Source organism: Rana temporaria, chromosome 1, assembly GCF_905171775.1.
Source record: "Rana temporaria chromosome 1, aRanTem1.1, whole genome shotgun sequence".
In the NCBI taxonomy this organism is placed as follows: domain Eukaryota; kingdom Metazoa; phylum Chordata; class Amphibia; order Anura; family Ranidae; genus Rana; species Rana temporaria.
In genome coordinates this window covers 64,765,295-64,789,097 of record NC_053489.1, presented here as the reverse complement: position 1 = coordinate 64,789,097, position 23,803 = coordinate 64,765,295, and the positions used below count along the sequence as shown (strand labels likewise).

The following is a 23,803-nucleotide window of genomic DNA, read 5'->3' as shown; positions in this document are numbered from 1 at the left end:
AGATACGTCGGCTCAATGCTTTTGACGTGAACGTAACTTACGCCCAGCCCCATTCACGTACGACTTACGCAAACTACGTCAAATACGACGCTGTTCCGACGTTTCCGACGTCCATACCTCGGAGAGTCTGCTCTCTCCAGGGACCAGACAGATAGCCAGCTAGACACCGCAGACAGGCAGGCTCCTACAATCTTTGCTGCATGAATCAACTTGCAGCCCATAGGACCGGCTCCTTCCTTCCCTTCGTGGGCCCCTCTCTTCAGGTAAGACCCTGTCTTTCAGGGCCATCTTTCCACCCCCAGGAATCGCTAGTGACCGTCCTTTTCAGGACAGCCACTCCAGCGATCCAAATTGCGGCTGTTTACCTTCTCTTAGAGCCGCATGCACCCCAATCAGTCACCCATAATCACCCCGGCCACCCGCCGCGCATAGCAGCGCTTTTTTCTGGCGATCTGCGGCTCTTTCCCGCATCCGCGCCAGACCAGGCCTTATTCGCGGCCGCCGCAATTAGGAAAGACCGCGGCTTCAGCCGCGGCCTAGCGGTGCGCCGCAAAAAGGAGCACTGACAGCCTGGAAATTTTCCTGGAATTGTCAGGGATCATCCCCCTATCCCTGGAGGATCCCATCCTCCCCTGAATTAACAACCAGCTCATACCCACCAAGCCAAACAGCCCCCAAACCTGAGGCCTGTGGCCGGTCGGCGGCCATCTTGGTACTCCTCAGCTACAGTGACACCCTTCTTCCCCCCCTTCCCCCCATTCCAAACAGTACTTGATCCAGGGTTTCGTCCGATCGCCTTTCAGGGATCAGGAAGGAATTTTTTTCCCTGCGGCAGCAAATTGGCTTAGCACTGCCAGGGTTTTTTTGCCTTCCTCTGGACCAAGGCCAAGCGAGAGGATTCAGCGAATCTTCCCTCTATTGCAATTAATCCCCCCCCCCCCGGTGACTGGCAACAATGGTTAAACTGCGATACTCTGCAGAAACGATTTGGGGTCTGAGACAATTCGCAACAGTATTACCAGCCGTCACCAAAAAGGCCTTAAAAATAGACCAACTTTTGAGATTCGATCAACGATCGACCATCAAAAATTTCAACCATTTAACCCAGCTCAAGCACATATCATGTGCTTTGATCAACACAAGATCGGCAGTAAAACACCGATCAGAAATCCACGATTTCTTACTACAAAACGATCTAGACTGCCTCTTTATCACAGAAAGCTGGCTTTCAGACGACTGCAACACCATTCTTGGAGAATTGGTGCCAGAAAATTATCGAATTATAACGGAAAACAGAATAGGGCAAAGAGGAGGAGGCCTGGCGGTGATCCATAAGTTTCATATTGCAATCACTAAGCCGGTCCTTCAAAATCCTCTTCCATTTATGGAAACCCTTACTCTTCAACTTCAAACTAACCCCCAGGAGACTGTTCACATTCTCCTCTGCTATAGGCCACCTGGGCCAAAATCGCAGCTTCTACCATCATTAACGGAGTTCATATCCACTTATACCCTTAACAGCAAACATCTTTTGCTGCTCGGGGACTTCAATCTGTGGGCCAACTCCCAGGGCCGGACTGGGAGTAAAAACCAGCCCTGGAAAAAATGTCATACCAGCCCCATAGCATTATTATACCGGCCCAACAACATAACATCATTATTTTCTTGTTCATAAAAGGGAAAATTATGCATTGTAAAGCACAGTTGAAGAGTGTATTATATATAGATAAGACCGATATGAAAGCACATAGGGCTAGGGATATATAACAGCAAATTACAGTTAAAAGTGGTAAAAGTGGAGCAATCATCAAGGGGGACACCTTACATCAACCCCCCCTTACACCAATGACCCCCCCCCCCCCTCTCAGACTGGCCTGGCAGCGCTGTCACTGACCACCTCTCAGGTGCACTGTGCAGGGATCAGTCAGTCGGCTCCCAGTTGGTGGCTCTGGTTTTCCTATTGTCTCCTCTCCACAGTCCACACACGTCTGACTTCTCCCGTGACCCCAACCGTTGACTCCTCTCCAGACTGCAGACATGATATAAAACAAGAGATGGTTAGAGGTTGCAGACATGATACAGGAGATGTCAGAGGCTGTGGGCATGGTACAGGAGATGTCAGAGGCTGTGGGCATGGTACAGGAGATGTCAGAGGCTGTGGGCATGGTACAGAAGATTCAGAGACTGTGGGCATGGTGCAGGAGATGTCAAGATGTCAGAGGCTGTGGGCATGGTACAGAAGATGTCAAGATGGCAGAGGCTGTGGGCATGATACAGGAGATGTCAGAGGCTGTGCGCATGGTACAGGAGATGTCAGAGGCTGTGGGTATAGTACAGAAAATGTCAAAGGCTTTGGGCATGGTACAGAAGATGTCAGAGGCTTTGGGCATGGTAGAGAAGATGTCAGAGGCTTTGGGCATGGTACACAAAATGTCAAGATGGCAGAGGCTGTGGGCATGGTACAGGAGATGTCAGAGGCTATGGGCATGGTACAGAAGATGTCAAGATGGCAGAGGCTGTGGGCATGGTACAGGAGATATCAGGGGCTGCAGGCATGGTACAGGAGATTTCAGGAGCTGCGGGCATGGTACAAGAGATCAGCAAGAGAGGCAGCCAACAGTGCCCATCATTGCAGCCTGACTGTGCCCATCATTGCAGCCTGACTGTGCCCATCATTGCAGCCTGACTGTGCCCATCATTGCAGCCTGACTGTGCCCATCATTGCAGCCTGACTGTGCCCATCATTGCAGCCTGACTGTGCCCATCATTACAGCCTGACCGTGCCCATCATTGCAGCCTGACCGTGCCCATCATTGCAGCCTGACCGTTCCCATAATGCAGTGTCACCCTGCCCATAATGCAATCTCACTGCAGTCAGTGTCTGTGCCCAGAGGCGTAACTAGAACCTTCAGGGCCCACAAGAAACCATGAAGGGCCCCTGGTGTCCTTTTCTCCCATCACGGGGCCCTTGATTTTGGTCCTGCAGAAGGACCCCTTTTACACAATTGAACTGATTGGACTACCCATTGTTTTGTATGGGGAGGTGGATGTAAACAGACGTGTCCATTTACACCTGCCTGCATCCGCTCCAATGAAAAAAGATGGATGGAGATTCCCCATCCGTCTTGCAGATTGGATGACAGTCAGACCGGTCCATAGAGAACAGCAGTCTGTGACTGTGTCCACTGTGCACAAGTGAAGCAGACATGGACCCGTCATCCGCCTGCTCAGCAGGGATCAGCGGAGAGTTCCCCCACTGAGCAGGTGGATTTGCTTGGCAGAGTCTGCCCATGTGAAAGGGCTCCAAGGGAGAGATCTGTGGACTGTAATGTAAAGGGAAACCGATGTAAGGGCCAGTTCACACCAGACGCAGTTCCATACAGTTTTGTGCGCATTTTCACTGCGCTAAAAATGCATGCACAGTGTTTTCCATGTATTCCAATGGATCTTGATGGCTCTAGTTCACACCATGCAGTCAGTTTCTGGTGCAGAAACTGACCGAAAACTGACTGCATGGTGTGAACTAGAGCCATCAAGAGCCATTGGAATACATGGAAAACACTGTGCATGCATTTTGTGCAGAAAAAAAAGCACATGGAACTGTGTCTGGAGTGAACTGGCCCAAAGAGGTACTCTTGGAATCCTGATGTAAGGGGGTATCTGATCACCAAAGCCCCCACGTACATCAGAGTCCCCCTTTACATCACAGTCCACAGAGCTCTCCCTTACATAAGTGTGCTCAGAGGTTGGCGAGATGGGGGGGGGGGGGGGGGATATTTCCCTTACCAAAGATGAAGGCTTGGGCCCTGGATTGGTCAGCAAACAAGGCCTACTAGCCTGTGTTATACATAGGCTGGCAGAGCATGCTGGGGCTTGTAGTGCACCACACTAGGGAAACCCTAGTGGGCTGCTGTGTTGGTTGAGGGACTCTGGAGGTGACAACACACTCTGTTCAGCCCCATCAATGACTGACCCACCTGTGTGCTGCTTTCTTTTCACTCACTGGAAAGTTTAATTAGGAAGCAAGGATTTTAGCTGACCTGGAGCTGTGGATCCTCTGTGGGGGGTTGCAGCATCCATAATACAAGCTGTCCTTCCCTCCACTATCTATCTACCTGCAGGCTGCTAGTTTCTCTTTGGGAAGCATGGAGGAGCTGCTGAGGATTGGATGTGGGCGGGGCCACGAGGACACACACGAGGGGGGGTGAGAGGAGAAGATCCTGCTCTCTGTATTTTCTTTTCTCTCCTGTCCAACGTGCGAGGAGGGGGAGGACGGTCTGTCATTGCGGGGTCCGAGCAGAGTGACAGAGAATAGACACTCTGCTCATAACTGAAGCCACATTACACTAGCTTTTGCCCCCCCCCCCCTCTCTGCAGACACAAGCTGGTCTAGGAGGAGGAGGGGGGACTTTTCAATCAGAAGCGCTAAAGTTTTCACACTCACAGCTTGCAGACACACAGAGGGAGATACCCGCTGACTGTGAGTGTGATGTGCACAGTGTAGTGGAGGAGGACGAGGGAGCGGAGCGCTGCAGCCACAGCTTCGCCCAAAGCAGCCTCAGGATTTCATAAAAATCTATTTATTTACCTTGTACTCCAAGGGTGGTGGTCTTCTCCTCTGCCTCCTCTGCCACGTGACCCTGCAGGAGAAATAGTGGGCGGTGCTGGCGCCGCACGGGAAGATGGAACTGATCTGACGTTCAGTTCTCCTGCTCGGCTCCTCCCCTCCCTCAGTCACATGATCGCTCCAGTCCAGTGAGTGAGTCAGTCCACACAGCGGGTTAGATGCTGGGAAGGAAAGTGCGGCGGCGAGCATGGCGGCCGCAACTCACCGGCGGCCGGCCCGCCGCTGCTTCACTGACATAATGTGACATGCATGACACTGGACTGACTGCAGCTAGGCATAGGGCAGCCATCCAGCCCTGCACAATTGTAAAGTGCGGCCGCAATGGCGGCCGGCGGCCGCCGTAGCCCACACAGCTGATAAATTTGACTGACAGCAGGCGGCCTACCGGGAATTTTCCCGCTATCCCGGTAGGCCAGTCCGGCCCTGCCAACTCCTCACAGGATCCCATTGCGGATGCCTGCATCGATCACCTGGAAGGATTAGGACTACAGCAACTTATATGCGGACCCACGCATGCTTCAGGTCACACACTCGACCTAATTTTCAGACAAAATCTGAAAATAAACATTTTGGGAAATGAACCTTTGCCATGGACAGACCACCATGCAATTAGTTTCATAATTTCCAAAATTCCACCAGTTATAAAAGCACCCAAGCCGGTGACAATACACTGGGCTAGATCTCAGAAGAAGCTCCATTCGGAACTCTTCAAATCTACCTTGGGAAACCGAATCAAAACTATTCATCCTCAGTTAACAGCCTCAGATACACTGGATGCCATAAATGCAGCTCTGCTACAATCAGCCGACTTAGTAGCACCGAAACGCAAAGTCCGCATCCGGAAAAAAAAGTCTGGCTGGTTCAACAACCAGCTGTCCCTACTGAAGCAAGAGCGCAGAAGGGCGGAAGCCGCCTGGAAAAGAAGCCCTTCAGAAGATCACCTCATCATCTACAAGGCAATAACAACACAATATCATAAAGAAATCTTCAAAGCAAAGAAACATCATTTTTCTATGACGATTAACAGCGCCATGAACCGCCCCCGAGAACTATTCAAGATGGTCACCCAGACCATGAATCCGGGATGTCTTGAAGTCCCCAATTCAGACACCCAAGAGTTCTGTAATGAACTATCGGATTTCTTCATCGACAAAATCGAAAGAATCCGGGTAAGTATTCTGCAAAATAATACCCCCCTCAGCCCCCTCTTCAATCAACCACAAAACACCCACAGAAACGCTCTACAATCAACTAAGTTCACTCTGGAACCCATCTCCATCGATACCACCAAAAATATCATTGGTGCGTTGCGGAACAGCACAGCACCCAATGACATCATTCCCACCAAGCTGCTGAAGGAATGCGCCGACATTCTGGCGCCTCCCATCACACAGCTTATAAATCAGTCATTTAAGAAAGGCATAGTGCCATCCCTGCTGAAAGAGGGCACAATCCAGCCCATCCTGAAAAAACCTAACTTGGATCCCAAGGACCCAACTCACCGCCGCCCCATAACAGGCCTAAATATTCTCTCCAAGATAATGGAGAAAATAGTGGTACAACAGCTGCAACAGCATCTGGATACCCACAATCTACTCGATCCATTTCAATCAGGTTTCCGTCCCGGACACGGGACAGAAACGGCCTTACTCAAAATATGGGACGATGCCCTCGAGGCCGCAGACGAGGGAGAATCCTGTCTCCTGGTTCTGCTGGACCTAAGCGCAGCCTTTGACACAGTAGACCACAAAATGTTACTGATGCGACTGGCCGAGGTAGCCAGAATCGCAGAAGGTGATTTACCATGGTTTTCCTCCTTTCTTGAAAACCGATCACAAACAGTGAAACTGGGATCTTTCACGTCGGAAAAACGCACGGTGCCATGTGGAGTCCCCCAAGGATCCCCCCTGTCACCGGTACTGTTCAACATCTATCTTCGCCGTCTCTTTGATATTATCAGTAGCCAAGAACTACTTTATCACTCTTATGCAGACGATACGCAATTGTATTTTCGCATCTGCAACAAAAAGGATCATCATCTCAGTTTAGAGAAATGTCTCTCTTCGATAGAAAACTGGATGACTAAGAGTTATCTTAAACTCAACAGTTCCAAAACAGAACTTCTTATGTTTCACGCCAGCCGAAAGAGTCAACTGGCAACAACCTGGACACCGCCGCCCATTCTGGGCCAAATCATCACCCCTAGCTCCAAAGTCAAAAGTCTAGGAGTCATTTTTGACACCTTCATGACAATGGACGCACAAATAGGGTCAGTAGTCAGCGGATCGCACCATTTGTTGCGCCTACTACGCAGACTTATTCCATTTATCCCCAAAGAAGACGTAGCAGTCGTGGTGGGAACAATCGTGAATTCCAGACTGGACTATGCAAATGCCCTTTACCTCGGGCTCCCAAAGTACCAAATCGCTCGTCTGCAAGTCGTACAGAATACGGCCGCCAGACTGGTGACTGGGAAAAAAATATGGGAATCAATCTCACCTTCGCTGAGAACCCTTCACTGGCTGCCAGTAAAAGACAGAATTGTATTTAAAGCACTCTGCCTGACACATAAGTGCATCCATGGGAAGGCGCCGCAATATCTTTGCGACAAGATAGAACCTCACAATTCTAATCGCGTTCTGCGATCCACTGACCAAATTCTGGTCAAGGTGCCAAAAACCAAATACAAGTCCAAAGGAGAAAGAAGGTTTGCTTTTCAAGGTCCGAGACTATGGAACGCTTTACCAACCAGCGTTCGGTTGGAGGAAAACCACCTGACTTTCAGAAGACAGATTAAAACTCTGCTCTTTTGATGTCATGAGACACGAAACATCAAGCGCCCAGAGGCGATTCAGTTCGCATGTGCCGCGCTATATAAGTTTTTCATTCATTCATTCATTAACATGATTTACCCCTGCTTTTTGAGGGGTAAACTTACGCCGGACGTAAGCCTTACGTAAACGCCGTAGCTAAATCCGACGGGCGCAAGTACGTTCGTGAATCGGCGTATCTATGTCATTTGCATATTCAACGCGTAAATCTACGGAAGCGCCCCATGCAGGCCAGCGTAAATATGCACCCAAGATACGACGTTGTAAGGAGACTTACGTCGGTCGTATCTTGCAAAATTCAGGCGTATCTCAGTTCCTGAATAATCGCATAGATACGACGGCGCGCATTTGGACTTACGACGCCGTATTCCTCTTAAGCTCCACAACCTAATTGATATCACTGGAGAAACAAACCTGTTTTTTGGTGCAGCCATCACAGTCTGACCATGGTCCATAGGAGCTCCATTTGCAGTTGACTGCTGTCTCGCCACTGAAAATACATAATACGGGGAGTTACTTTGCAACAAGTTTGTCATGAAGCTTTAAGAACTTCCTGTAAAGAAATACCAGCTTGGATGTTATTTCGATCATACGTGGAGTCAATCTGTTCCATTATTTGAATAGTTTTGACATAGTCATACACAGGGCTGGACTGGGACAAAAATTTGGCCCTGGACTTCATCCAGACTGGCCCACTTTGACAGGTCTCTCCCATGGCGGCCGGACAACTCCCGTACCCCCCCTCCCCCTCGGCCACCCAAGCCCCCCCTCCCTGTTCACTAGCCACTAGCCGTTCTACTTTATTATAGTAGAACGGATGGTACTGGTACTCTTATAGGCAGTACCAGTGGGGAAGTTAGACATTATTTCACCCGAGGCAAAGGATCAGTTCGGTGCCCCCCTTATGGGACAAGATTAGGCAGAAGTTAGAAACTCCCAGGCCAAAGCTGTTGAGTCAGCTGTCTGTCCCCTCCCCCTTGCTCCTCTTTCGTCCCCCCTGCTCCTCTGGTCCTCCCCTGCTTCTTTGTCCCCCAGGTGAGCGCTGCGGGGAGGGAGAGCAGGTGAGCGCTGCGGGAAGGGAGAGACAGAGGAGGGGATGGGGGCGGCGCTCCGCTGTCACTGAAGCTGGCCCACTGAGCCATCGGCCCACCGGGAAACTCCGTGTAGTCCCAATGGCCAGTCCATCCCTGGTCATACATCAAAGTATTACTGGAAATATCTGCTGTGATGGAGTTTCTCTTTATAGATCGCCACGACAATATAGATAGAGTTCCTGCAAAGACCCTACAGGACAGGAAGTTAGTAGGAATCTCTTAGGGAGGGGACACAGAAAAAAAACTCATTTTTAGTATAGTGAGGATGGGTTAGAACTTTTGACAATGAATCCATTTTATTATGTTTTTAAAAAAAACAACAAGAAGCTACATACAGTATACATTTGAGAATGTACTGTATGTATGCAACATAGTGTAGGATTGTCTTCTCTAAAGATTTTCCGAGACCTGATCTGGAAAGAGGAATGACATTATCTTCACTTAGGCATCACTGAAAGAGGCTAGGGGTGAAGTAAGCATCTAATTTTTCTTCCCTCGCATGCATGTTCATTTACTGTGTTAGTGTCATACTTACCCCTAGCACAGGTGGTCAGGCACTATAGCTGGCTTCTGTGTTCGTCACCTAAAGAAGCTCCCTTACCCATAAGGCAAAGCACTGCTTTTATATCTTTAGGCTGAGCCCAATGAGTGATAACCTGTACTTTAGCAGGATCTATGGCAATCCCAGTGTTGGACAGTATATATCCCGGGAATGGTACTTTAGAGGCATGAAATGTACATTTAGAAAGTTTTGCATATAGAGAATGTTGCTGGAATGTTGACAGGACTGAACAGACATGACTGAGACAGGAAGAGTAAATCAGAATGTCATCCAAATGCAGAACGAACTGGCCCAACTACTCACAAAAAATGTCATTCCTGGAAGCAGGGATGGACTAGCCATTGGGACTACAGGGAGTTTCCTGGTGGGCCGATAGCTCAGAGGGCCGGCTTTAGTGACAGCAGACCGCTGCCCCCCTCCGCTCCTCTGTCTCTCCCTTCCCACAGCGCTCACCTCCTCTCCCTCCCCACAGTGCTCACCTGGGGGGGACAAAGAAGCAGGGGGAGGACCAGAGGAGCAGGTGGGACGACAGAGGAGCATGGGGGAGGGGACAGACAGCTGACTCAACAGCTATGGCCTGGGAGTTTCTCACTTCTGCCTAATCTTGTCCCATAAGGGGGGGCACCAAACTGATTCTTTGCCCCGGGTGGAATAATGTCTAGCTTCCCCACTGGTACTGCCTATAAGAGTACCAGTACCAGCCATTCTACTCTAATAAAGTAGAACGGCTATTGGCTAGTGAAGGGGGAGAGGGGGCTTGGGTGGCCGGGGGGGGGGGGGTGCGGGAGTTGTCCGGCCGCCATGGGGAGACCTGTCAAAGTGGGCCAGTCTGGATGAAGTCCAGGGCCAAATGTTTGTCCCAATCCAGCCCTGCCTGGAAGACAGCTGTTGCGTTACACAGACTGAATGATATGACAAGGTACTAATAGGGACCTTCACGAGCATTAAAAGCCATCTTTCACTCATCACCCTCACAAATGCGAATCAAATTGTAAGCTTCCCTTAAATCCAATTTGGTGAAAATTTGAGTTCCCTGAATGTGACTAAAGAGCTCAGTAATGAGCAGTACTGGATACTTTTTAGGTATAGTGATCTTGTTCAGGCCACGGTAATCAATACAGGGCTGTAAGGATCCATCTTTTTTCTTTATGAAAAAGGAACCGGACCCTGCAGCGAGCGTAGAAAGGTGAATGAACACCTTCTTTAAATTTTCCTGAACATATTGTGGCAGGGCGAGCACGTGCCACCGTGTAATATGTTGGCTTACCCCAGGATTTGTAAGCAGCAAGCACACCAATGCCACAGGTATGTGCTGGCTTCATATAAGAGCCAGAGTTAAAGCTCACGGCCCCACCTTCCTGAGAGGGTCAGTGTGTGAGGTGAGCAGTGAGAGGTGCTCATATGCCCCCTGCTGTCCAGGTCAGGACAGACCAAGGCCCAAGCCTGAGAGAGAGTTTATGAGGGAAAGAGCAGCAAAGGAGCTGCAAGAAAAGACACAGAGTTGAGGTACAGCATCTTTGCACAAACACTGGGTTATGGAGTCTAAGCTAAGGATTACCTAGGATAAGGGGATAGGCAGGAGATGTTATCAAGTAGAAACTGATTGTATCCCTGTGTAATTTGCAAATGGTCAAATTAATGGGTATAGTACCTGACCCCCAGCGCTAGGGGTAAGCGTGACATTATCACAAACCAAAACCAGGATGCTATACATTCCTGATAATTAGGGACTCTTAGGGGAAACCTTTAATATAAGATAAGGTGACCAGATTTTTAAAATGAAATCCGGGGACATATTTTTTCTTTACTAGTAATGGCAACAATCAGCAATTCTCTGCCCGTCTCACAGCCTGTCAAATCTTACTCTTCGGGCCCCGGCTACTATTAGATGGGGAGCGGAGGAAGATCACTCCGCCAGGAAATTAAGGAGATAAGCAGGTGGCTGGCCAGGATTTGAGCCAAGGCACAAGAACATGCGTGTAACGCCGTCAGCGTTACTCCTTCCACATGGAGCGCAGACTTGTCACTTATGACAGTTGCGCTCCATTCAGATACACGTCCGCGTCACTTCCGGTGCGCGGACGTCTGCGCTCCACGTTGGAACGCGGAAGTGCGTTCCAACGTGCGGCGCTCAGCTCAGCCACTGCCCGGGCTATTTAAACTCCCGGGAATGGCGGCAGGGTGTTCGGATATTCCTGTTGGACCCTGCCGCCACCTGGGAACCCAGAACGAGCTACAGAGTCCCTGTAGCACCTCTCTTCACAGCGCACCTGTTCAGAGACCCAAGACATCACTACCTTCTGCTGGAGATTCACCACCATTGCTCACTACAGGCTAGATACCACCACCACCTGTGCGGACTTTCCTGGTACAAACCACCTCCTAAACCGCAAGTATATCTAAACCACATTACTGCTGTATAAGGTACCATCAACACCTGTGCGGACTTTCCTGGTACAGACCACCTCCTAAACCGCAAGTATATGTAATACCAGCTTGTTGCTAATAGTGATTGCTAGTATATGCCTGAACTATATCCTAGACTCTATACTTATTACTATATACTAGCACCAGATACAGTAGAGTACTTCATACTATTCATATGTGTGTGGTGAGATACTACAATACCAGTAATTTCTACTACCTTTATTTGATGCAAATACCTAAATTAGATTTACGCTTATAGTATCTGGGTTGTGTCTATCTATTAAGCTTAAGAGGAATTAAGCTACTACTTTTATGTGTTACCTTCATTAGAGGATATGATGATAATACCCCAAACTCTTATTGTTCTGTGAGAGTGAAGTGGTGGTTGATTTCTGATAAGCCTCTACACCTGCGGTCTAAACATTAAGTAGAGTCTTATCATTTTCAGGGTCATAACATAATATCCGAACCCAAAAAGATAAAGGATATATTTACATATATCTTTTAAATGGATCCAGCTGACCTTGCAAATCATTTAGTTGCACTCTCTCAAAGAGTTGATAATCTTACTAACAACATGAATGAGTTACGTATGCAGAATGATGCTTTAAGAGATCAAAATTTGGCACAAGCCAGGCAAAGACCTGAACCAAAGGCCTGTTCACCGGAACCATTTTTTGGAGATAGAAAAAATTACAGACAATTTATTAGTTCATGTCGACTGATGTTTGAACTACAGCCACGTACTTATCATTCTGATAGGATAAAGATCCTTACATTAATTTCTTTTCTTAGAGGTGAGCCCAGGGTATGGGCTGACACCTATGTAGAAGAACACGGAGATCTCTTAGGAGATTTTGACACATTTCTTGATGAAATGTCTTTGTTATACGAAGATCCCAACAAACAGTTAACAGCTGAGAATTCAATCAGGAGTCTTAGACAGGGAAGGCGTCCTGTTGAAGATTTTATTTCAGAATTCAAATGTTGGTGCAGAGAAACTCAATGGTCTGATATTTCTCTCAGAAACCAGTTCCGTTTGGGTTTATCTGAAGCTATGAAGGATGAGTTAGCTCGTGTTGACCTACCCACTACCTTGGAAGATCTTATGCACCTCTCAGTCACTATTGATCGTCGCCTTCGCGAAAGAAAGACCGAACGTGCCACTACCTATTCTGTCACTCCCTTCAGGAGATCTAGATCACCTCCCAAAGATTCTCCAATGGATCTTAGTGTTATTAAAGGACCTTTAACCTCTGCAGAGAAACAGCGTCGCAGAGCTAACAATCTTTGCCTATATTGTTCTGCTCCTGACCACATCGTTTCCACCTGCCCTCTTCTCAAGAAGAATTCAGAAGGTAATTTCTCCCACATTAATAAATTAAATTCACCCGGAACCATATCTAATCATTATATTTTTGTTCCTCTCACCCTACAGTGGGATCAAGGAAAGATTTCCATTGAAGCAATGGTCGACAGCGGGGCATGTGGCAACTTCATTGACTCAAATGTTGTAAAAGCAAATAAAATTCCCAGTGTGTTAAAGCAGATTCCAGTGTCACTCACATTTATTGATGGATCTAACTCTTCTTTCGGTCCAGTTACATCTCAGACAGTTCCTTTAATAGTTTCTTGTGCCAATGGCCACACAGAGACTCTCAATTTTGATATTATTTCATCTCCAGTTTTCCCTATAGTTTTAGGTCTACCATGGTTGCATCTTCATCAGCCTACTATTCTTTGGCCCACAAGATCTCTTTCTTTACAGTCTACTTACTGTACAGAATTTTGTCATCCTCCATGTATCATCTCCTTCTCAGAGATTCATCCTACTAATTTACCAGATTACTTACAAGATTTTGCTGATGTGTTCAGTAAGACTAACGCGGAGAAACTCCCTCCACATAGGATTTACGATTGTCCTATTGACTTAATTCCTGACAGTCCTATCCCTACCGCTCGGATCTACCCCCTTTCACAACCAGAGCTTATACACCTAAAAGTTTACTTGGATGAGAACCTTAAAAAAGGATTTATAAGGCCCTCCACTTCTTCTGCCAGTGCAGCTCTATTTTTTGTAAAAAATAAGGATGGATCACTTCGACCGATAATAGATTATCGATCCCTCAATAACATCACAATAAAGAATAGATATCCATTACCACTCATTCCAGAGCTTATTGAAAGGTTACAGACAGCTAGGATCTACACAAAGCTAGACCTCAGAGGTGCTTATAATCTCATAAGGATTCGCTCTGGAGATGAGTGGAAAACTGCTTTTAAAACTCGATACGGGCTTTTCGAGTACTGTGTAATGCCTTTCGGCTTATGTAATGCCCCAGCAACTTTTCAGTGGTTTATTAACGATATTTTTCATGATCTGCTTGACATTTGTGTTGTTATCTACTTAGATGACATATTAATTTATTCTGATACTCTCGAGGAACATCACAAACATGTGCGTTGGATTCTGGAGAGACTCAGAATTCACTCTCTATATGCAAAACTTGAGAAGTGCGTCTTCAGTCAGACTACTATCTCCTTTCTTGGTTATCAAATCACTCCAGATGGAGTTCAGATGGACCATACTAAAGTGGATTGCATTTTGTCTTGGCCTTCTCCCCAGTCCAGGAAGGCCCTTCAGAGATTCCTTGGATTTTCTAATTATTATAGAAAATTCATTAAAAATTTCTCATCAATTGTGAGACCACTTACTAGTCTAACCAGTTCTAAGATACCTTTCATTTGGTCCAAGGAAGCACAGAAATCCTTTGAAACACTTAAGCTTAGTTACTCTTCAGCTCCCATTCTCCAACTTCCCAATCCAATGTTTCATTTTACGTTGGAAGTTGATGCTTCACATTTTGCCTTGGGTGCTGTACTTTCCCAACGACCCACATTATCACACCCACTACATCCTGTTGCCTTTTATTCCAGAACTTTATCACCAGCTGAAAAGAACTATCCGATTGGAGAAAAGGAACTGTTAGCAATAAAGGACGCTCTCGCAAACTGGAGACACCTTCTGGAGGGTTCTACACACCCTATCACTATCCTCACTGACCATCGTAATTTACAGCATCTCAAAACTTGTAAAACTCTTTCTGCCCGTCAAGTCAGATGGAGTTTATTTTTTGATCGTTTTGATTTTCTCATCTCATACCTCCCTGGTACTCAAAATATCAAAGCAGATTCTCTATCTCGTATGAATGAAGATCAATCCATGGACATTCCACCACTTTCCATTATTCCTTCCAACCGAATTATTGGAACAACTTTGACATTCGATAAATTGCTCATTCAAACTCTTTCTAAAGATAAATCTCAACTCCCTAAAGGTCTACAACAGCAGTCTAATGGACTATTTACTTTCAACGACAAGATCTACGTTCCACCAAGTTTACAACTCACACTATTAAAACAACTCCACGATGCCCCACTTGCAGGTCATCCTGGTATTAGTAAAACCATTCTTTTACTGAAGAGAAGTTATTGGTGGCCCCATATGACAAAGACTGTTCATGACTATGTGAGTTCTTGCCACACTTGTGCAATCAACAAACATTCGAGGAAACCACCCTATGGCTTATTAACCTCCATCCCAATACCTGACAGACCTTGGGATGTTATATCCATGGATTTCATAGTAGACCTTCCTAGATCAAATGGATTTAACACCATCATGGTCACTGTTGACATATTAACCAAGATGGCCCATTTTGTACCTTTGAAAAAGTTACCTACTTCTCAAGAAACAGCAAGGGCTTTTGTATCTAATATTCTTAAATTGCATGGCCTTCCATCCCAAATCATTTCGGATCGTGGGTCACAGTTTATTTCCAAGTTTTGGAGAGCCCTTTGCCAAACCTTACAAATAGATCATCGTAGATCTACTGCTTATCATCCCCAAACAAATGGGCAAACGGAACGTGTTAACCAAACTCTTGAGCAATATTTGCGCTGTTATTGCACCCATCTTCAAGATGACTGGGTTGACTTACTTCCACATGCAGAGTTTGCATATAACAATGCTTCCAATTCATCTTCTCAGTTTTCACCCTTTTACGCAAATTATGGGTTTCATCCTAATAGTTTACCTTCTACTTTTTCTCCAAGTAATGTTCCGGCTGTTGAGAATTTCTTATCAACCATAAAAAACACTCTAAACACTCTTCGTTCTAATCTAAAGACTGCTCAAATTAGACAAAATAAATATTACGACTCTCATAGAACAATATCACCTCCATACAAGATTGGAGATTTGGTGTGGTTATCCACTCGGAATTTACGACTTAATATTCCTTCAAAGAAACTTGGTCGTCAATATACAGGACCTTTCCCAATTTCTCATGTAATAAATAAAAATGCTGTTAGATTACTTCTACCTCCAGATTGGAAGATTCATCCATCTTTTCATGTTTCACTAATCAAGCCTTATAAATCTAACCCCTTTCCAAATAGAGATCCACAACCTCCTCCTCCAATTCAAGTTTTTGGTGAAACTGAATATCAGGTAGAGAAGATTCTTGATTCTAGGAAAAGAGGATCCTCTATTCAATATTTGATTCGTTGGAAAGGCTATTCTCCCACAGATGATTCCTGGGAATGTTCTTCAAATATTCATGCTCCTCGGCTCATTAAGCAGTTTCATCATAAATATCCTGATAAACCATGTCTCACTGGGCGCTCCGGAGGTGCCCCCTTGAGGAGGGGGGTATGTAACGCCGTCAGCGTTACTCCTTCCACATGGAGCGCAGACTTGTCACTTATGACAGTTGCGCTCCATTCAGATACACGTCCGCGTCACTTCCGGTGCGCGGACGTCTGCGCTCCACGTTGGAACGCGGAAGTGCGTTCCAACGTGCGGCGCTCAGCTCAGCCACTGCCCGGGCTATTTAAACTCCCGGGAATGGCGGCAGGGTGTTCGGATATTCCTGTTGGACCCTGCCGCCACCTGGGAACCCAGAACGAGCTACAGAGTCCCTGTAGCACCTCTCTTCACAGCGCACCTGTTCAGAGACCCAAGACATCACTACCTTCTGCTGGAGATTCACCACCATTGCTCACTACAGGCTAGATACCACCACCACCTGTGCGGACTTTCCTGGTACAAACCACCTCCTAAACCGCAAGTATATCTAAACCACATTACTGCTGTATAAGGTACCATCAACACCTGTGCGGACTTTCCTGGTACAGACCACCTCCTAAACCGCAAGTATATGTAATACCAGCTTGTTGCTAATAGTGATTGCTAGTATATGCCTGAACTATATCCTAGACTCTATACTTATTACTATATACTAGCACCAGATACAGCAGAGTACTTCATACTATTCATATGTGTGTGGTGAGATACTACAATACCAGTAATTTCTACTACCTTTATTTGATGCAAATACCTAAATTAGATTTACGCTTATAGTATCTGGGTTGTGTCTATCTATTAAGCTTAAGAGGAATTAAGCTACTACTTTTATGTGTTACCTTCATTAGAGGATATGATGATAATACCCCAAACTCTTATTGTTCTGTGAGAGTGAAGTGGTGGTTGATTTCTGATAAGCCTCTACACCTGCGGTCTAAACATTAAGTAGAGTCTTATCATTTTCAGGGTCATAACAATGCGAGCGAAGCTAAATGGGCATGCGCCCGAAACTGAAGAAATATTCCCTCCACTCCGACCAGCACATGATCATCATAAAGGGGCACAGATAATGGGAAAAATACACCCCCCTAAGCTAGTAGGCACGGCGGAGCGGGGGGTGTAATTCTAATTTTTTTTTTTTATTCTGCACTGACTGTCTTTGAAATTGCCCCTCCCCCTATTAAATCCAATCTGGGGACAAAACCAGGGACAGACTTGGTCCGGGGACATTGTCCTTAATCAGGGGACTGTCCCCTGAAACTGGGGATGCCTGGTCACCCTAATATAAGAGGACCTTGCCACTGCAGCGCAAGGTCCGCCTAACAATTCTCAAATTATGGGTTATAATGATACTGTTTTTATAGTTTTGGGCACCAGTTCTCAAAAAAGGATGTTGAGAAACTGGAGGGACTGCAAATAAGGGCAAGTAAACTAAAGTGACATGGCAGACTCAAGCTATCAGAAGATTAAAGCTGAGTTCCACCCAAAAGTGGAAGCTCCGCTTATCTGCCTCCTTCCCCACCCGATGCCACATTTGGCACCTTTCGGGGGGAGGGGAGAGCGGGTATCTGTTTTTGACAGGTACCCATCACCCACTTCTGGGAGACTGTGCTGCAGCAACCTCTGCCCCCCTCCTTCTTCCTCCACTGCCGAGCCAGTTAGAAAGCGCAGCACACTTCACGCATGCACAGTCGGGAACCGGCTGTGAAGCCAAAAGGCTTTACTGTCGGTTTCCCTTAGTACGAATGGAGGAGGCAGCACCCGAGAGCCGGCGTGGGGTGCCGACATCGTGGGATCGATGGACAGGTAATATCAAAAGTCAGCAACTGCAGAATTTGAAACTTTTTTGGTGGGGGGGCAGAACACTTTAAGTGAACTGAATGTATCCTCCATGGTAAGAAGTGACTTAAGGGGGTTATGTTTACTATTTTTACCTACATAAATGGCCAATATGGTAAATTTGGTGCAAAAGTATTCACATTATGTAAAATTACATGGGGAACTATTTGTGCCAATAGAGAAAAAGAAAATCACAAATAGAAAGACTTGTGGACATTTGGAATAGACTTTCACAGAAGCTCATTCTACAGATCAACAAATTGTTCAAAAGGGCTTCATGTGTTCCTAAATACAAAAAAAAAATGACTATTAATATTTAATTATTAACAATACTGTTGGGTATTGAACCAGAAAATTTCCAATTGCCTAAAGGCCTGTTCACAGGGAAGGATTTTTCTTTGATGTGGTTTCAATTGAAAGAGGTAGAAACTCACCAAAACTTGTTAAGAAGACTCAGGCTTACATACATCAATACTTCATGGCACATTTCAGCACATCACAATCTACATCAACATGCTCTGATATACATTGATATACATTATGATGCACTTTAACAATCAATAGAAACGCATTGCAACGCGTGTTAAACACATAGGACAACATACATTAACACATGTCATTGTGTGTTGATGTGCGTTGTGATACCATCCGTTGATTTCAATTAAAAAAAAATGCATCAGAAGGAAAATACATAAGAATGAATAAGCCCTGGTGGAATAGAAGCAATTTTTTGCATGCTGGAACAAGCTGGATCATGCTTCATAATATTTGTTTGCCTTCCTCTGGATTAACCATGTGTTTTGTGTTTTGGGGGTGCAGGTTTTAATTTATTTTTATCGTTTGGTTGATGGTCATAGTTCTTTTTTAAATCCACATACATTTTGGTGATTTGCCCATATATTTTCTAGGGTTATATATTTATAGCAATGTAAACTTTTTTTTTTTTTAATATATATATATTACGGCTGTTACTGATCAAAATTTTTCTGTTCGATTAATCGTTTTGTTTTTTAATCGATTAATCGACTAATTTCGATTAATTATAACGCACATAAAGATCCAACTACTTTTAGCTGATTTCCTTGGAGATAAAAATCGATGTAGCCACATAAACTGTAAAAATGGTGCGAGTAATACCAAACGGTACCAAAAGCAGTCATAAAAACATGTAGCTAAGTATGATACTGGTATAAAAATGTGTATAACGATACCACTGCTGAATCCAGATGAGGAGAGGTTAACATCAGTCCGTCGGCATGTAGATGTCCCATGAAGGGAACCATCACAACTCCCAGTGGATGGTTGTAGAATCCCAGGTTGATAGAGGGAAGTGTAATAGCCCTTGCGTGTGGCAGATAGTAAGGTCCCGCCGGCATGCAGATATGAAGGCACAGCAAAGGAGCCCTTCAGATGGACACGGCAAGCCCCGTCGGTGTCCGTGACATCACCGGATCTCCGACGGATCTTCCTGAAGGCCCAGAAGCCGGCGGAGAGGTGAGTACCAATCAAAAGAATTTTAATCGATCAAAAAAATTAAAGATTAATCGATTAATTAAAAGTTAATTTGCACAGCCCTAATTATATATATATATATATATATATATATATATATATATATATATATATATATATATATATATATATATATATATGTAGCGCCTGTGTACTTTTCAGTACAGGTGCTATATCAAATTTAGTGGGATGAGAGGGTTATTTACTCTCATCCATGTTGATTTGTCTAAATTCGGCTGTTGCCAGCCCTGAACTGTCCTGTGGGTCATTCTGTGCTCCAGAGATGTAGTTCCGTCTCTGGATGGCAGGTGGTGCCAGAGGGGTCCTTTTCTCCAGCAGCCAATCAGAGGAGTGTTTCCCTTGCAAGGCATGCTGGGGAGGGTTTTTCTGTGGAAGACGCCATTTTTCGGGGTTCTTCGCGAGTTCCTGGTTCCAGGTGCGGCACCCACCTTTAGGGTGTGCGCACATCACGGGCCCCGCGGAGTTCTTGACTCTGGGCCCTCATGGCCCGGAGCAACTGATGCTGCCAAGGGGCCCCAGTGACTTACTGGGTCCCCCATCTCTTTTTAAGAAGATCCCAAGCGAGTTGTGCTGTTCGGTGGGGAGTCGGTTCTGAGATGAACCCGAAGGCAGGTGATCCAATAGGGCTCAGACGAACCATCGGGGATCTGGGTGACTGGACACTGACAGGTTGTATGCTGCAAACTGTTAGCCGGTGGCCCCAAGCTAACAAGTCTACCTGAGGGAGATTCAGGCAAATTATTGACTGAGAGGATTCGCTCTACTATTTATGTTCCTGAGTACTGGGCCGGTGGCAGAGGCGCTTTACTTTATTAGAGCCAAGTCGTGGCAGAGACTTGTTCCTTCCCAGCAGTTCCGAGTGACACTCTGGCTGCCAGGCCTGTGAGAGGGACCTGTCCAGGGGCACTATACCCACTCCGGTGGAGTGGCGACAAAGCAAGATTAACCATTGGAGGCAGGACTGCTTCTTTTATCCATAGCCTGAATCTGCAAAGTTCTCTCCTTTTCACCAACCTATTCTATCTACCTCAAGTTGACTGTTGGTCATGTTTGACCCAAAATAAAGGCACAGAAAACGTCAACCAATTGTCTGGACATTCCGTCATTGCTTTCGTCATCGTCATTACCCCTAGACACATCAAGCGGTAACATAATTACGCCGATCCCAAATCTAACCAGCGGCTCCTGAGGGGGTAGCGCTACATATATATATATATATATATATATATATATATATATATTATCACACGCTGATTATGTACCATGCTATGCTAGCTGAGTGTACTCAAGAGAAAAACCTAACATATGTTACAGAATATTTTCTTATAAAATGACTTTCTGACACGCTGACACTGACATTGCTGTTTTATGCCTCTAAACCGCCTGCCATTGCAAAAACAACACTAATTATCATTAGCAGGCTTAATACTTTCTAATTAGAGCTAATGCTAACATGCCAATAATAAACAAAAAAAGATATTCTGACTAATTAGCTGTATCGTTTATGACTAAACATCCCCAGAAACACCATCGCTGTCACAAGTTCACGCCGAGTGAAAGAAACACTGAATAAAACAGATGTGATCTATTTTCATTTTTGTCTCACAGGCCTTGCTGCTGAAATCGTTTTGCTCTTTAATCAAAATTACATATTTGTCATTGCTCTCATTGTTATCTTATTGTTTATTATTCCGCTTGGTTTGTTATATAATATCATTTGAAAATCAAATGCTTATCCAAAATGAATAGGGAATTTTTCATTATTCGTTTAACCCTTTAGCGACCGCTCTAAAGCCGTTTTTACTGCTACAGGGTAGCAGCTGTGCACTGGATCAAGTATATATATGTAATTCTGGATTTCCGCCTGCAGGGGGCGTGTGCACACCAGCAGGCCACTTCTGCTGTGAAAATTCACAGCAGAAGTTGATCTGCGGGTGTCGGGCACTTAATGTCCTTCAACACCCGCCGATCACCGGTAAACTACGCAGAACTGAGATCTGATGTAAACAAGGCAGATCCCGCTTCTGACAGCGGGAAAGGCATGGATTCTGTGTTCCTGCAAAGCAGGGACTAGAATCTATGTCTTCCCCTAGTAAAAGCAGCACAAATAGTAAACACAAACACTGGCTAGGCACACATTTAATCCTATGCATTAAGGTGAAAAAACACCTGGCAATGACGGGCCCCAGCCCCCACCCCCCCTGTTTTACTTACCTGAGCCCTTCACCTGCTCGGCTTGTCCCTGACATCCTCTTCTCCATGTAGTCTCGACGTTGATTGGATAGATTGATAGCAGCGCAGCCCAGGGCCGATCCTAGGCAGGGTGCACAGGGTGCTTTGCACCCAGGCACCTGCAGAGGTGGGGGCGCCGAAGTGCCAGAGTTCTTCCCTGCCTCCTACCCTCCTTGTTTGTGTCCGTCCAAAACTGATGTGTGAGCATAGGGCAGCCCGTCCAGCCTGCCAGTGCTCGGGGGAGGGGCCGCTCCTCTTCCTGACACAAGGCTTCTAGTTTTCAGTGGCTACTGAGTGCTGGTGTGCAGGAATGACTTCCTCACACTGGGAGTCTTGGATCCAGTACTGTCTCCACCATCTCCAGTTGGAATGCCTCCCCCTCCCATCATTATCTTGTGCTGCACAGAGAGAGAACCAAGGTGAGTCACAGTGTTCAGTGTTCAGTGTACTGTGTGCTGGGGGATGGCATCCCCAGCATCCCTTTACATGTGCTCTGAGCTGCCCCTGCTCTAGATGTTTTATAACATGATAGATTGCATAGGATACACAGCCCCTGCCCATCTCCTGTACTATGTCTGCAATCTCTGACCATCTCCTGTACTATGTCTGCAGTCTCTGACCATCTCCTTTACTATGTCTGAAGTCTCTGATCATCTCCTTTACTATGTCTGCGGTCTCTGACCATCTCCTGTACTATGTCTGCAGTCTCTGACCATTTCCTGTACCAAGTCTGCAGGCTCTGACCATCTCCTGTATCATGTCTGTAGTATGTCTGGGGGCTCTTTCTAACAGACCCTCTAACAGAAGCCCTCTCTGTGTCCATCAGAGAGGCCCCCCTCCAGGTCCCAATAAAGTACTCCGTTTCTCTTCCTGTATTTTATTTATTGTTAAGAGATCATGTAAGGATCCCAGGTTAATGAAGATTTCGTGGGGGAGCATCTCTGTGGTTGAGTCATTGCAATAGAAACATTTGTAAAGGGGAGGAGTTAGTAAAATGACGATGCCCATGTGGGGGCACCAGAAATACTGTATTTCTGCACCCAGGCGCCTGTGACCCTAGGATCGGCCCTGGCGCAGCCATTGGCTCCCGCTGGTGTCAATCAAATCAAATGACATGGCCACCGGGGGGGAGGGACCGAGTCATACATTCTGTGTCTGTGGACGCCGAGTGTATGAGATGGGATTGCGCTCGCAAGGTAACCCCTTCGGGAGAGAGCTTCCCAGAGGGGGTTAGCTATTGAGGGGAGGAGCCGAGAAAGCCGCCATGGGACCCCAGAAAAGGATGATCGGGCCACTCTGTGCAAAACGAACTGCACAGTGGAGGTAAGTATGACATGTTTGTTATTTTTTTTTAAATAAAAAAATTAACCTTTAGCATCACTTTAAAGCGGTTGTAAACCCGCATATACATTTTTTTTTTTTTTTTACACCTGCAAGGCAAAAGCCATAATGAGCTAGTATGCACTGCATATTAGCTCATTATGAAATACTTACCTCGGAACGAGGTAGGGAACTTACCTGGTCCACGCCGAGCCGAGCGTGTCTTCCAGGTATCGCCGCTCCAGCGCTGTGATTGGCTGGAGCGGCGATGACGTCACTCCCGAGCATGCGCGCTGGAGATTTCATTCCGGCATGGGTCGGCGGGGCCGGCCCTTCAGCCGAGGATCCCCCCCTGCGCATGCGCCGCTGCAATCAGCAGCGCATTGCGAGGGGAATATCTCCTAAACCGTACAGGTTTAGGAGATATTCTTTATACCCACTTTTTTGACTTTTGCCTACAGGTAAGCCTATAATAAGGCTTACCTGTAGGCGAAAGTCAAAAAAGTGGGTTTACAACCACTTTAAGTGCCACTGGTTCCTGCAAAGTGTCAGTTTGTGTCCGATTGATCACTGCAATATCGCAGTCCCACTATAAGGCGCTGATCTGCGCCATTACTAGTATAAAAAAGAAATAAATAGATAGAAAATCCATAAATATATCCCTTAGTTTGCAGAAGTTATAACGTTTGC

The 23,803-nt window shown here is 46.1% G+C and overlaps 1 protein-coding gene across 1 annotated transcript in view; it reads right to left on the bottom strand.

The window, feature by feature from the left end:
• C7 (complement C7) overlaps nt 1–23,803 on the bottom strand; it is a 114,978-nt gene that overhangs the window by 72,704 nt on the left and 18,471 nt on the right. The window contains exon 3 of the mRNA XM_040338809.1: nt 7,873–7,948. Within this exon, the coding sequence (XP_040194743.1) occupies nt 7,873–7,948 (76 nt within the window). The remainder of the gene's footprint in view (nt 1–7,872; nt 7,949–23,803) is intronic.